This window comes from Diadema antillarum, unplaced genomic scaffold (genome assembly GCF_040938485.1).
Source record: "Diadema antillarum isolate AM-2024a unplaced genomic scaffold, OU_Dant_1.0 scf00000141, whole genome shotgun sequence".
Classification (NCBI taxonomy): Eukaryota; Metazoa; Echinodermata; class Echinoidea; order Diadematoida; family Diadematidae; genus Diadema; species Diadema antillarum.
Window position 1 is genome coordinate 2849694 of NW_027271030.1, and position 16655 is coordinate 2866348.

General features: G+C 38.5%; 1 protein-coding gene across 1 annotated transcript in view; it reads right to left on the bottom strand.

The window, feature by feature from the left end:
• LOC139721363 (alpha-1D adrenergic receptor-like) overlaps positions 1–15161 on the bottom strand; it is a 55555-nt gene extending 40394 nt beyond the window's left edge. The window contains exon 1 of the mRNA XM_071632680.1: positions 14334–15161. Coding sequence (XP_071488781.1) covers positions 14334–15145 — 812 coding nt within the window. The 5' untranslated portion in view covers positions 15146–15161. The remainder of the gene's footprint in view (positions 1–14333) is intronic.
• Positions 15162–16655: the final 1494 nt, after the last annotated feature.

Here is a 16655-nt window from a genome sequence, read left to right on the forward strand (position 1 = left end):
AGACTGATAGAACAGTCTAATGAGAACTAAGTCTGCCGGTAATTTCGTCCGGGGGAGGGGGGGGGGGGGTGAACAGGGTAGATATTTTCTAATTATGAGCTGGACCGTTATATTTTTCGTAACATTAATTCTCACTTACAGTAGCCACATTATGAGGAAAATTACCAGATACAGTACTAACTAACATCTCTAGCTCTCTCTCACTCTCTCTCTCTATCTCCCTCTCTCTCTCTCTCCCTCTTTCTCTCTGATGATTTAACTATATAAGACGTGAAAGCCTTACAGTCTCATTGTTGTCGCAGTTTTGCTAGGTTTTATTCACCATTTATCTGTGGAGAAATAGGAAGGAGATCTTAAAAAAAACCACGCCAAAAATCGGCAAAATAGTGCTTGCATTTGTTCCCCTCCCGTCGAGCACTTGAATAAATGAATAGGTTTGTGGCCACGGGGGCCGATTTTACGCTTCCCTTATATTCCATCCAGTCCATTTAGCAGCCCACAGTACATGAACTGCGCAACAAAGGGCTGTCTAAAAAGAGAGAAACGGGAGGACGTGAATGTGAGGGGAAGAAAATGTTGAAAAGGCGCGCTTTTGTTAAAATTCCTCGCAGGATTTTCTTTTTTCCCCCATCGAAAAGTGAGCGAGGATTCAAAGCGAGAAGCGATCAATGTAAAAACTTGCGCATTGGCATTAAAGTGTAGCTATTTTCTCTTTCCATTTATTTCTTCTATTAGTGTTTGTCAATGGCAAAATTATGATGTCAACGTCCGATAATTTCACGCGGAACCACTGCGTTCGCTTGGTTTCGTTGTCCGCTTGATACGATTATGTCGCCGGCTATTAATACGCCAGCAACAATTCAATGATGTTAAGTCTCGATTCTCGATTACATTTGAACTGCTGAATCCGTATCGCATTGTCTGTAATTGCGTCTGTCTGAACAACGAAGGAGGTATCACACCTCCTTGGTCTGACAACATGCTGCTTCCACGATAAAGAGGGCTGACTATGGCATGGTAACATTTTTTTTCGGTAAATGACGTCTTCGGATGCTGTGCTTACTGCCAACGGGAATGTGCTTGTTGTATAAAGCCCCCGACGACTTTAGCAGTCTTGAGTTGATTAATAAACAGTGAGTAAAACACTTTCGGGGTTTCGTTCTCATCTTTGTTTTCTACTATTTTTAATGACAATTGCCCAAAATAGAAAACACTATATAGGCCCATCATTTTCCTACTATTGTACACTATAGCAAGCTAAAAGTTGGGAGAAGCGAACGAACGGACAGTAAACCGCACAGGCCGTACACCATTCCATCTAGATCCAAAAGTGACTGTCCAACCTCTCCCCACGCCCCCCCCCCCCCCCCCCCTTGGAAAAATAAATAGATAAATATATATATATATATATAATCTTATCACCTTACCATATTGCGTACAGACTAGAGTATCTAATCAGGGAGGTGAATCTGCTTTGTGACGAGAGGTGCAGTCGAGATGCACTCTTCGTGGTCTGGAGGCCGTATGAATTACAACAAGCACCCCAGCTGTTCATACTGTGAGGGTCCACTTCCGATTTCTTACACACCGGCGGAACCACATCGATGGATTTTAAGCTAGAGGAGCGGGTAGTCGTTGAACTCGAACTCGAGGGTCATCGATATTTCCGAATCCTTTTCATCTTCGCAACCCGATATCCTAGTTGACCTTGCTCGAATCCTATTGAAACCAGTTGTCTACGGGGTACTGGTAATAATCGAAGCTTCGATACATGACACACACAGTTAACGTGAGCAATGGATTAAAATAATACAGAGATAGGCCTACCTGCTCACAAATAAAGTACATCTCAGATCAGCTGTAGAGGAGAGTGCAAGGTACCATAAGATAGCTAGGTTTAAATAAAGGAACTCTCACTTCACGGCCAAGATTGTGTTGAATATCACGGGTGACAACTTAATAGCACAATATTGACAAAAGAGTCGGACAAAATCTAAAGGTAGTGGAGAAAATCAGGACATTTATGATGTAAAGCTGAGTCCAAAGTCGACGGTGTCCCATGATTGTTTCGGTTATGTGCCCGTTACGTCGCTCTTAATCATTTTGGAAAAGAAAATCAAAATAATATAATGAAACGAAATAAAAAGAAAAGAGAGGAAATGAACATCTTCTGATGTGCACGTTCATGGAATGACAAAACATCTGTGATGTTTCTTAATCAAAGATGACAACAACGTATATGCCGAGGTGCTGCTAACTTTGTGAAGAACAATAAGACATAATATATTACAAACAAAAACATGCATGGTCAGGGGAATATATCAAGGGGATAAGCTTCTTCAAAAAATGATGCGAAGAAACACGAGATTCTATAATCCGCTTCACTAGCCCTCGGCCTTTCCCTGGCGATCGTTTCGGCACAAATGTCAGGACAATGGTAGAGAATGTGACATTCCTCCCTTTTTTTTCTGATAATATGTATTATCTCTTTCGAGACTCCGTCGATCTTACCACGCACGCAAGACAGGTACAATTAAGGGAAGATTTCAACTCCAGGAACGTATGTTTAGGAGGTTCTAGAGAAATATGGAAGAAAACTTAAACAAGATTAAAATGAGCTAAATTTGACTTCAAATCTTCGAACACATCTCTCTTTGAAATGGTGTCAGTTTGTCAAACCAGGTCAAAAGGGGGAGGTGGAATTTACTTCCCTGGTAGCACTATACTCGTAATCCTTCGTTCATTGAGTAACCTGTCCCTTCTTTTATGCATTCTTGAAAACAATTAAGCTGTATCGATGGTTGGGTTAATGATGTCTATCATATTAATTAGAAAACATTCTTCAACATTTTGGTCATACTTTTTCAGTGGAGGGGAAATCAATTTTTCTGCACAAGTGCATTACATTTTGGCGGTGGGGGATGTCGTTTTTTTTTAAATATATAATTGATTGGTTTGTCCGCTACAAATGAGGGTTCGCAAAAGATCTTACGGGGAGGGTTAGCGAGTACTTCTTGATCCTATTAGTATTAACATGGAAGTGGCAAAGATAGTAACGATGTAACATCAGATCAAGAATACGTACGGTCGATAACTACTTCCGATGTTGCCAGCTTTTGATACTTAGTATCAGTGTATAACATAGCTAAATATATGCATGTTATATCCCTGTTTAAAAAAAGATAATAAAAAATGAAAAATAAAAATAGACAAGTGACGTTCATAATACACGTCGTCAACTTCAAGGCCACCCTCGAATGTTTAAATGACGTTGCTGGCTTGACACACTGCTACGTCCTACCTATGATAGTTTTGCTATTCAAAATCATGACGATTACTAAAAACGATAACACAGTAGACCCTACATTGTATAATCATGGGGCTGCAGTAGCTGCATGGCATAATATCGGTCTAAATAATCTTGTAGAGAGGGGGAGAGAGGCAGGCGGGGAGGTAGCTCGGTCAGACTGATAACGAACGGACGAGATGTGCCCGACAAAAATCACAAACAATCACTGCTGACTTTTATAGTGCCCATATTTAGTCCTGCTAACGAGAATAATGACCAGTCAATTGTCTACATATGTACATTGTAAATGGCAAAGTGACTGACCATCGGGTGGTCTAGTCATGAGTGTCACCAGGTGCGGTTTCTTCTGGCTAGGAAAAACCTCATTCGATGATGACGTTTGTCTCGAGCAAGAGAAAGTAGGGGACCTATAGGCCTACAATGCAAATACCCTGATCGTCACTTATGTGGCCAAATGCACGGATAAGTGGAATGCAAGGAACAATCTTTAAAAGCAAAGTCTGAAGATAGGAAGATGGCCCTATTTATAGGTAACTAAATAGGAAATACAAGAGTGAAGATATGATGCTCACATTTGTGTGCAATTATAAACCTACTGCATCCAATCTACTGTCTAGAACAACATTGATCTTTGTCTAGAATATCAGCAAATAAAGGTTTACTGCAAATCGTTAAAAGAAAAACAAGAAAAAAAAACACACTTGTAAGAAAACAAGCAAGAAAACCCAAGGATATCTTACATAGGCAAAATGCTTACACATTGGACCTTGAAGGTCATATTTAAAGTCGTAAAGATATATGTTTGGGGTGGTCATTAATGGAACAATATTGGTTCTATTTCTGTCGCAGACCACCCTCGATTCCCCTTGAAATGGAAGGTTGCTGTGGTAGTGAGTGCCAGCTTCACTATTAAAGGATAACGCCATTGCGTCATTTGTAATCATATGGATAAGATAGTAACAAACATGGGGATAAGGCCTATCTGAGTTTATGTTAGATAACGACATTCTCTCGCCGATATGTTCCTACTCACAGGAACGCGACGATTGAGAGCCAGCGGGGAAAAGTACATGAATCGTCTGCCCATTTTGAAGAAAAAGGAGTGGGGGTGGACAAACCTAAAAATTTCGTCTGCTAACCTAAGCAGTCAAGACACAGCCCACCCACATTCTCCCTTCCGCACCCCTAGCTCTGCACCCCTACACATAATATGTCTGTAACTGTGTCCTATGGCATTGATATTGTCATCATTCCCTTTTGTACGTACATCACAATTGACCTTCTTATTTCTTCAAATCAGGTATGCAATCAGTGATACGGCAGTATTGTACTATTCAATGCGGTGAGTTAGTCATCATTTCAGTATGCTATGAGACATAAATCACTTTAGTGATTTAAAGATTACATGATGTAAATTTCGTGCCCAATTTCAGTCCCCATGTCTCCCTCCCTCACTCTCTATCTAATAATCTATCTTAATCTATCTACCTATACCTATCTAATCAACTACCTATCTAATTAACTATCTATCTATCTATCTATCTATCTATCTATCTACCTATCTAATTATCTATCTAATAATCCAACTATCTATCTATATATCTATCTATCTAATTATCTATCTAGCCATTTATCTATCTATATGTCTGTCTGTCTATCTATCTCTGTTCCTCCACCTTTATGTTCATTTGCTATTATAGCAGAAGAAATTTTTTGAGGCAGACGACATGAATTATCATCGTCGGTTTTCCCGTCTCCATTTTAGTTTCGAAATGTTCATCCCATGGCGACTTGGAATTTGTACACAGAACCTACTTCGAATAAATCAAAAAACAATGGCTCCAGACAGTGCAGGAGTTATCAGAATCGCCGCATCACACGCCGAGAGAGCGGGTATTTAAAGCAGCTGGGCGCATTTAACAGCAGATTTCATTGCCCCGTATATCAAGTGAAAGATATAATAAAAACGAAAAGACCGGAAAAGGAAGGGGATTCCGTGAGGATCAATAGCGTTTTCGAGTTACGTAACATGAATAGGTTATTTTGTCCCTACATAATCGTTATGACGAGTGTGACCCGAGATTATTATACACATCCAGGGAGGTTTCGAGGGCAAGTATAAAGGTAAAGTATTTGAGACCAGGGAGGCCTAGCTAGTACATGTGCCTCTACGTTCACTGTCCACTTCGGCCAGGGAGGTGAGACCAGAGGTGGGAGAGGTACAGTGTAGTAAGAAACCTTTCGGTATTAGTTTTGGTTGAGATGGGGCTTCAGGTCTCCAACTTTTTTTGTGAGGTAACGAGAAACCTCATATGAAATATGAAAGAGCATACATTTCCAAGAGGAATTCACAGTCTGTGTGATGAAAATTGATTTTGAAATGGCTGAGAAATCCATAAACAAAGAGATGCTAATAAAAGGTGAGACCCACCTTTTATTAGGCCCACTTTATTTTACTCGGTTTTTGGATATGTCAACTATTTCAAAACTAATTTTCATCAAAGAAACTTTTAGTTACTCTTAGAATTGTACGTTCTTTAATATTTCATAGGCTGTATCTGATTGTCTCGTATATTAAAGCTTCAAATCTGAATTCCCCAACTCGACCAAAACTTTTTACCATCCCTACAGTGAAATGCATTGTGTTTTAGGTGTTGCTCACAAATCTATTCTGCTTATCAAAGCAGTATTTCCGAGGTTTAGACGTGACTTCATGTGCTAAACATCTGTCATGTCACAGACACACAAAAAAGAGAGGAAAAAATCGGAACTTGTTACTCAGCTGGAACTAACATTATGTAGGACCTATGTCAAGTTTAAACGCTATATGAAGTCAATGTCATACGACACCCCTACCCTAGCCCCACCCGACAACAAGAAAAAAAGGCAACTCAATTTGCACTTGCCACTTCTTTGTGGGAGAGGGAAACGCGATAACGAACGAGTGGGGATGCCCTATGTAACTTGGTATGGACGCCTGGAAATTCTACCTACAATGACAGAAAATGTTATCAAAAGATGCGATTCCAGGACCTTTTTTTTTCGCTTTAGACTACGGAATTGAGATCGCATGTCATCGTCTCATCGCGTAACAAAGGGGGTCCTCTTTTCCAGCAGAGCGGTTCGCCTAAAATGGGAATAATGGTCCCAAACGGGCAACCTTGACACTATTGGATAATGACTATAGGGTTACGTTTGTGTGACGGGTATATAAACTTTCTCCCGTTTTACCCATCTGGTTCTGTCAGACAAAGAGATGCCAGGATTTTAAAAAAAAATAGACAGTTATATGTAATGACTGACAGAAGAGACATCAGCTGTCCATGGTCGAATGAAGAAAAGGGGGGGGGGGGTCCAGCAAAGGAATCAAATAGGCCCTACATTGGATTAACCCGATCAGGGGCCAGCAGCAAATCCGGAACGTGGGCAACAGCAGTGGTAACTTGAGACAACAGCATGAACGGGTTAAATGACTCTGTCTGACATTTTCAACGAGTAAGAAAAAAAAAAACATGTAAAATCATAAAGCATTCAAATGGCCAATTTCATGCGAGGTTCTTTCAATTTTAGCAATCCTACTCCACTTGCCCTAAAGTATAAATGGAATGAGATTACTATACAATTCTCACAGAGCTTATCTCGATTAACGAAAATACCGAAACTTCTTTCCGCTGTACTATAAAATAGTAGGACCTCCATGCAGCGCTGTACATCCAAAGTCGTACCAGGAGAAAACGAAATCACGAAGCAAAATTACTGTCATCTATATTCCACGGAGTTACAGAAGAAGAAAAAATAATTATGTAAATCAATCAATTGTACTGTTACACCGTGGACCTACAAGGGTCCATACACCTTCAAGAGTCTCGGTAAAATGATGATAATCTTTTACAGGACAACTGATTCGTATGGCTTTTCATAATGGTAATGCAGACATGCACAATCACCTAACGGCTTGGACTGGAAATTCATCGACTCTAAGATGTCGGTTTGCCATACTCATTTATGAAATGATTTAAATATGCATGTAAAAAAAAAATGATGTCTCGGTGCAACACAGGCACATTTTGTGTTAGTCATTGTGACTGCGGTAAAAGACGAATGCAAATGTGATTCGTAAGACAAGGATTACACAAACGATCCCCACCCATCTCCCTCCCTCCCTCGAAAGGGGTTTCGAGGTCCCCCCCCCCCCCCGTGGGGGGGGGGGGGGGGGGGACTTCGAAACCCCTTCTCGCTATCCCGAAGCCACTCCTTTGCGTTCAGCTGTTGCGCAACGAAAGTTTGATAGCTGGCTTCAGAAAGAAAAAGCAGGTGTTGCTCATCAGCATACACATACAAGGTACATGTACATAACATTGTGTGTCTGTCTGTCTGTCCGTGTGTGTGTGTGTGTGTGTGTGCGTGCGTGTGTGTATGCTCTCAAAAAAATTGCTTAAATTTAACAGTGATAATTCAATTCTTCTAGCATTAATCTTAATAATCATCCAAATGAATTATGCAGCAAAATTATACAGTAATAAATAATGGAACCATATTATTTATCAACCAATACCCGCCCACCTACTAACTCATATTCCTTACTGAGTCCCTATGACCACCCCCACCAGTTCCCTCCCTTCCTGTTTCCTCCCCCACCCCTATCTGTACACATGCAACACACAAACACACACAAACACACCCATACACACACACATACACATGCACCTAATTTGGTTAACTGCTCTTGCCTACACATCACAATATAGTAAATATAGTTATATAATCAGCCCGCCAACAGGCTGACAGGAACGCATGGGAAAGGAGGGGGAGAAAATACAAAACAACACAAGAGAAAAAAAAAAAAGAAGAAGAAGAAGAAGAGGAGGAGGAATGAAGGAAAGGGAAAAAAATGAAGAAAAGAAAGAGTGGAATACTATGGAAACATTACTATTTTCTTAAAAGTCACAGACGTTGCACGTAGCTTCAGACTGGTTTATTCAACGAAGTCTCAAAATGTTCCCATTTTTGTAAATGTACATGTAGCTTCCCAGCCTTGGTCGCAAGGATTTTTTCCTCATTTATTAATTCAACAATAATCTTTTGCATCTTTTCTCCAGTGGGTAACTTATTTCCCGTTCTAGATTTAAAAATGATGTATTTTGTTAAGATAATCAAAGTATTTACACATTTTGATCTATTTGAATAACCAGAAATTCCCCCAAATATATCTCTCCAATTCATATTCCTTAACTCATTTATATCAAAATAATTAATTATGAATTCCCATAACGGTTTCACTTTAACACAGTGTAAAAATAAATGCAGATAAGTTTCAGGCTCATGTTGGCAGAAGGAACAAAGGCTGTCTGTTACAAAACCAAACTTCATTAAACGCTCCTTAGTGTAAACTACGCCATGTAACATCATAAATTGAAATTCTCTATATTTTCTTATCAATGTACACTTACTCGGTTTAATAAAAAGATCTTTTATTTCTTTGTTTGTATAATCATAGCTACTGTGGTCATCTTTGATTTGTAAAACATAAGATGACTGTAAATCTTCCACCATAGCCTCATATATTTTTCTCGATTTTAAAACTTGCAAATTTACTCTCTGACCAGAAAAAATCAATTTTAAGTCAAAGTTTGTGGAATCAACTTGCTGAAGTGTACCTGCTCTCATAGAATCCTTCCATTTCTGGGGTATAGCATTAAATATATCATTCAGTTTAAGCAATTCTTCTACCTTAAAACCAAGACCCAAGCTTTGAAAATGTGACTGAGATCTCAAATGACCGTTATCTAATATATCTTGTATTGTAATTATTCCTGCATCAAATAAATCTCTATGAAAAAACATCCTACCTGCTATGCGTACACTCCTATTATTAAATATTATTGGATTTACAACCTCATTTTCCAATTGTCTATATTTATAGATATCGAGCCAAACCTTCAATATTTCCGAATAAAAAGGTGGTACATTATCTGTCATAATAGATGAATCAAAGTCACACATAAACAGGAATCTACCTCCTACAGTACTAAAACAGAAGTCAAAAAATAATTTCCACCCAACTTCTTTTTCTCCATATAGAAGGCGTTTTAGCCACATAATACGTTGTGCCTTAACAAATAACCGAAAGTTCGTCATTCTTAAACCCCCAAACTCATAATCTTGATACATAATATTTCTCTTTATACGGTCTTTGCCATGCCATAAGAAATCAAAGGTAATTTTTTCGACTTCTGAAAATACCCACTGAGGAACAACAATAAGTGATGCTACATAATTCAATTTTGACAAGGCGAATGTTTTCATAAGATGTATTTTTCCCATAAGTGTTAAATCTCTTTCTTTCCACCATCCTAAAAAACTTTTTATCTTACTTAATATTTCTTTAAAATTTAAATTCTCTTTTGCCTTAACATCTAAGGAAAAATAAATTCCTAATATTTTGATTTCTTGAACAAAATTCCAATCGTTCAAAGTCGTTTAGACTATTGGTTTTTTTCCTCTAATGCACTTAATTTGGTTAATAAGTGCGATATCATTACGTCAATTACACCTGATCATTCTTGTATTTTGTTACAACTTAAGAATCTAGCAGATAAATTTTCATTTGGTAAATCTTATTGGAAATTTAATAATAGTTTATGTGCAGATCTTGAGTTTGTTAATATGTTGAATGAGAAAATTTATCAATTAAGGGAACAATTGATTCCAGAAATCCAGGATAAATTACTTTTTTGGGATTTTTTAAAGATGAAAATGAGAAATACTATAATCAGTTATTCGAAGGAGAAGGCAAAACGAAGGAGAAAGGAAATAGAAAAGTTAGAATCAGAAATAAGTCATTTACAAACTCAATTATTGACTTTACCTGTAAAATTTATAACGGATGAAATTGAAGAGAAAAAAACAGCACTAAACAATTTGTATGATTATTCTCGCCAAGGTCTGAGAATCAGGTCAAGAGCAGAGTGGTATGAAGAGGGAGAACAGAAAACACAGTATTTTGAACAGTTGTTGAAATCTAAGAAAAGGAAAAGTGTTATTAAAGAAGTATACAATGAAAAGAAAGAAATAGTGTCAGATAAAAATGAGATTTTGAAAATTATTAGAACATTTTATGAAAAATTGTATTCTGCTTGTGATATCCTTGAAGATGAAAAGTTGATGTTTTTATCTGGTATTCCCAAATTAAATGAAGAAAGTAGAAATTTATGTGAAGGTGAAGTAACTAAAAATGAATGTTATGAAGTTTTGAAGGAAATGAAAGTTAATAAGTCTCCGGGAAATGATGGATTTACTGTGGAGTTTTATAATACTTTTTGGCCAGTTTTAGGAGATATTTTAGTTGAAACGCTAAATGAGGCATATAATAGGGGGGAACTGTCTACATCTCAAAAGCAAGGAGTAATTACACTTATAGAGAAGGAAGGTAAAGATGGTATGTATGTTCAAAACTATAGACCTATTACTCTGTTAAATGTTGACTATAAGATTTTATCAAAAATATTAGCTAAAAGGATTCAAAAGGTGTTACCGGAAATTATTCATCATGATCAAGTAGGCTATATGAAAAACAGAAATATCGGAGAAGCTGTAAGAATAATAGATGACATTCTTTTTCATGCATTGGAACATCCTTGCGGTTATCTAGTTGCGGTGGACTTTGAGAAAGCATTTGATTCGGTAGCGCATATCTTTTTATTTAAAATTCTGCAATTATTTGGTTTCGGGAATTCATTTCAATTTTGGGTTAAAGTCTTGTACACGGATATCAGTAGCTGTGTTATGAACGGTGGAAACTCAACGGGGTACTTTAATATCAAACGGGGTGTGAGGCAGGGTGATCCTCTGTCTCCATATATATTTTTATTAGCTATGGAAACTTTAGCTGGAGCTATTAGAAAAGATAAGGATATTAATGGAATTAAATTTGGTCAAAATGAAATAAAACAAATTTTATACGCGGATGATATTTCTTTGTTTGTGAAAGATGAGGGTTCAATTAAAAGGTTACAATTTTTATTTGATGAATTTGGGAAAATAAGTGGTCTCAAAATAAATAAAGGGAAGACTAATTTCTTATGGCTTGGGGAGGAAAAAGATAGGCCAAATATTCATTTGTTTGGGAATTTTGTTCAAGAAATCAAAATATTAGGAATTTATTTTTCCTTAGATGTTAAGGCAAAAGAGAATTTAAATTTTAAAGAAATATTAAGTAAGATAAAAAGTCTTTTAGGATGGTGGAAAGAAAGAGATTTAACACTTATGGGAAAAATACATCTTATGAAAACATTCGCCTTGTCAAAATTGAATTATGTAGCATCACTTATTGTTGTTCCTCAGTGGGTATTTTCAGAAGTCGAAAAAATTACCTTTGATTTCTTATGGCATGGCAAAGACCGTATAAAGAGAAATATTATGTATCAAGATTATGAGTTTGGGGGTTTAAGAATGACGAACTTTCGGTTATTTGTTAAGGCACAACGTATTATGTGGCTAAAACGCCTTCTATATGGAGAAAAAGAAGTTGGGTGGAAATTATTTTTTGACTTCTGTCTTAGTACTGTAGGAGGTAGATTCCTGTTTATGTGTGACTTTGATTCATCTATTATGACAGATAATGTACCACCTTTTTATTCGGAAATATTGAAGGTTTGGCTCGATATCTATAAATATAGACAATTGGAAAATGAGGTTGTAAATCCAATAATATTTAATAATAGGAGTGTACGCATAGCAGGTAGGATGTTTTTTCATAGAGATTTATTTGATGCAGGAATAATTACAATACAAGATATATTAGATAACGGTCATTTGAGATCTCAGTCACATTTTCAAAGCTTGGGTCTTGGTTTTAAGGTAGAAGAATTGCTTAAACTGAATGATATATTTAATGTTATACCCCAGAAATGGAATGATTCTATGAGAGCAGGTACACTTCAGCAAGTTGATTCCACAAACTTTGACTTAAAATTGATTTTTTCTGGTCAGAGAGTAAATTTGCAAGTTTTAAAATCGAGAAAAATATATGAGGCTATGGTGGAAGATTTACAGTCATCTTATGTTTTACAAATCAAAGATGACCACAGTAGCTATGATTATACAAACAAAGAAATAAAAGATCTTTTTATTAAACCGAGTAAGTGTACATTGATAAGAAAATATAGAGAATTTCAATTTATGATGTTACATGGCGTAGTTTACACTAAGGAGCGTTTAATGAAGTTTGGTTTTGTAACAGACAGCCTTTGTTCCTTCTGCCAACATGAGCCTGAAACTTATCTGCATTTATTTTTACACTGTGTTAAAGTGAAACCGTTATGGGAATTCATAATTAATTATTTTGATATAAATGAGTTAAGGAATATGAATTGGAGAGATATATTTGGGGGAATTTCTGGTTATTCAAATAGATCAAAATGTGTAAATATTTTGATTATCTTAACAAAATACATCATTTTTAAATCTAGAACGGGAAATAAGTTACCCACTGGAGAAAAGATGCAAAAGATTATTGTTGAATTAATAAATGAGGAAAAAATCCTTGCGACCAAGGCTGGGAAGCTACATGTACATTTACAAAAATGGGAACATTTTGAGACTTCGTTGAATAAACCAGTCTGAAGCTACGTGCAACGTCTGTGACTTTTAAGAAAATAGTAATGTTTCCATAGTATTCCACTCTTTCTTTTCTTCATTTTTTTCCCTTTCCTTCATTCCTCCTCCTCTTCTTCTTCTTCTTCTTTTTTTTTTTCTCTTGTGTTGTTTTGTATTTTCTCCCCCTCCTTTCCCATGCGTTCCTGTCAGCCTGTTGGCGGGCTGATTATATAACTATATTTACTATATTGTGATGTGTAGGCAAGAGCAGTTAACCAAATTAGGTGCATGTGTATGTGTGTGTGTATGGGTGTGTTTGTGTGTGTTTGTGTGTTGCATGTGTACAGATAGGGGTGGGGGAGGAAACAGGAAGGGAGGGAACTGGTGGGGGTGGTCATAGGGACTCAGTAAGGAATATGAGTTAGTAGGTGGGCGGGTATTGGTTGATAAATAATATGGTTCCATTATTTATTACTGTATAATTTTGCTGCATAATTCATTTGGATGATTATTAAGATTAATGCTAGAAGAATTGAATTATCACTGTTAAATTTAAGCAATTTTTTTGAGAGCATAGGGGAAGTGACTGTATGTAAATTGATAATTGTTCATGAAAATGTAATTTTTGTTATGTCATGTACAGCAATAGCAAATTTGCTATTATGATCACAAATGTATATTTTCGTCATTTCAATTGTAGCAAATGAAAATTGTTATTTTTTTTCTATTACTTTGAATGGAACAGAATAAACATCGTTGAAAAACAAAAAAAAAGTGTGCGTGTGTGTGTTTGGGTGTGGGTGTGGATGTGTGCGTGTGTATATGCGTGTGCTGTGTGTGTTCGATCTGCTACGAGTAAAGCTGGACGTTTTCGAAAATTACTACATGTAGTTCTTGTTAAATCTATGTGCTGCCCTCTACAGTTCCGAGCGCTACACTTTTTTGAGATGTCACAATTGTGCGGTTTAATAAAAACAATATATTTTTTTCTTCAATAGGTAACAGAAAGAACATTAGATCAGACTCTTTCTCAGAACCTAGGGAGAATAGCATTTGCCTGGATGTATTTCAGCAACAAGTCAAAGGAATGATTACCTTTTATATACAGAATTTATGTCATTTTCTTCTAACATTTTACTCATACTGTGCAATTCAGAGATTTCCTACCTGTAAAGAGGACAGAACAGTGAATCAACCCAAGTGGGAAGATTTCCTGATCTGCGTTTGAAACACAGTATTATCTGTTCATTTTCCTCTTAATTCCCGAGTGTACATTTTTCACTCATCCCCCTCTCACAAATCGAGTATTTCCTTTGAAATAGGACTACTTGATATTTGCAGTTCCAGTTGTGTTGGTGGTATGATGGTGATGACTGATGATAATGAGGTATATAATCAGTAGCATACGGCACACTTTGGTACTCACTTTTGGAAGTTGGGGACTGAGGTATCGATGACCGATGACGACAGCTCACCGTCCATGCTGCTGGGGCTCGATACCGACGATGATAACATAGACTTGAGATGGTGCCTGAGGTGGAGGAAGATCTTGATGTAGCAGACGATGATGATGACCAGGGGAATTGGGTAGCAACCGAGCGCCTGCAGGATGTCGTAGTAGTTCGACAGGGGGTGGTTGGACTTCTGACTGCAGGTGCTGTACTTGGCATTGTAACCGAGTTCGCCGAGGCCGGCGAGGGCGGGGATGACGCAGAGCGAGAAGGGGATCAACCAGCTGAGCGCGATCCAGATCGCCATATTCTGCACGGTGAATATCGCCTGGTAGCTCTGCAACCGCTTGGTGATGAGGATCCAGCGGTTGAGAGCGATTGAGGCCAGGGTGTACATGCTGCACCCCACACAGGTGAAGAGGATCCCAGCGGCCGCACTGCACACCCACTCGGGCAGCGGCCAGCCGTCCTTCGCGAGGAGAGCCACGGCGTTCCACGCGAGCACGAGGGATGTTAGGAGATCGGCCACGGCGAGGTTCACCACAAACACGTTCGTGATCGTCCGCAGTTTCCGCGAGAACATGACAGCCATAATTACCAGGGAGTTACCCACCGTCCCCAAGATGCAGGCGAGGATAAACATCGAAGCCACGATCGCCCGCTGTGTGTAATCCGTGAAACGGAACGTGTCTTCATCGTTCTCTTCGCCCGATGGCGAGGCGAATATTGTCGGTCCCTCCGACATCGATGCACTTAATGGGACTGCTGTAGCACTAAAATTTTCCATAATTTTCCCCTTCACAAACACGAAAATTTTGACTTAAAAAATAACAAGTTGATTGACGTATACAACGTGTAACGTTTATGAATCCTTCATATCATCCATAAAAGAGGTTAGTATACATCAATAGGACGACACACGACTCGTTACGATGAAATGCGGTCAACACACCAAATCTGTTGTGAGGATATTAAGCGAGTGAACCTGTCAGATGAGCCAGCGCCCGCCCCTTGTCAATTTAGAACTCGTTAGGTCAAAACAACACGAGACAGACTTTGGTGACAAAATTAATGACAAACGAGTGACAAACTCGGATGTTTCACCTTTGACCTTGACCCCGCCGATTTCAGGAAGAGAGCGCCTCGTCTGACAGACACCTCTCTTCAGACTCCTCCTCCTCTTCCTCCTCCCAAAAGAAGTACGACGATACAACAAGATGACAGGGCCAGGAAGGGGTGAAAAAAAAAGATGAAGTCACACGAGCGTTCAATATTCCAACAGTCCAATTTCAATCCGAATTCCGACGGGAATATTCCTCTACTGCCGAGTTAAGTTATTTCCCCTTCTTGTTGATCCGAGTTTCAAACTTCCGTCCATTCCAAAGAGTCGAGTCATACAATAAATAAGTCAACCTTCATGGGCATCGATTCTCGACGTACTTTCACTTGTATTTATTCCTTGCTTCTCGAATGCGAGAGCGAATACGAGGAAAACCAATTGCCGGTCGTCGGGGTTGAAGAAGTTTGACAAAACAATCGTGCTATGTCTTGAGTTACGACTCCCACCTGGTCTCTTTTGGGGATCAGTTTACGCATATTATGATAACAATGATGCCACGTTGAAACTATTCCAAACGATTTCCTTTGGCGACGATTCTCTCCCAGGGTACTTTCGCATCATCTCTCCTCCAATTGACTGCCAAGTGTTTATTCCAGTGATATCCAAGTCTTTACGCACTTGAAGAGAGCAATTATAACACGGAGTCTCTCATTCGCTGAGACTGTACCATTACCATTGGTAGTGCGGGCGGAGCTCTGTTTTCACGTGTGCGGAGCTTTCGCGTCCGATTTCACTGTGCGCGTTTGATAAAGTGAGAAGTATGAGCAAATAATTGTGCGCGTGTGTTCTTGGCGTACACTCACATCTGTGCTTCCAGTACTGTCTCACGGCACGTGAGCGCACGTACGTACGGTGTCAGACAAAGGGTGGTGCTCTCGAGTGCTGCCATCAACGTGCATTCACAAACACGGTGACGGTGAAACCATATATCTACTTCTTTAAAAAAAATCACCTCAGCTCTTGCACTGTCTTGGGAGCAGCAATACCAGGAAACGTGTCTTGAGAATCTTAAACTAAAGTTTTTAATATGGTTTCTCCGAACATCGAGCTCGTGATTCATCTCAAAATATTTGAGGACATCATGTTCCTGGCAAAATAGAGACAATCGAATAAAATATGCGACAGAAGGTATAGTGCTACGTTCAAGCACTTCTTTCGCCAGAAATATGGGAGCATA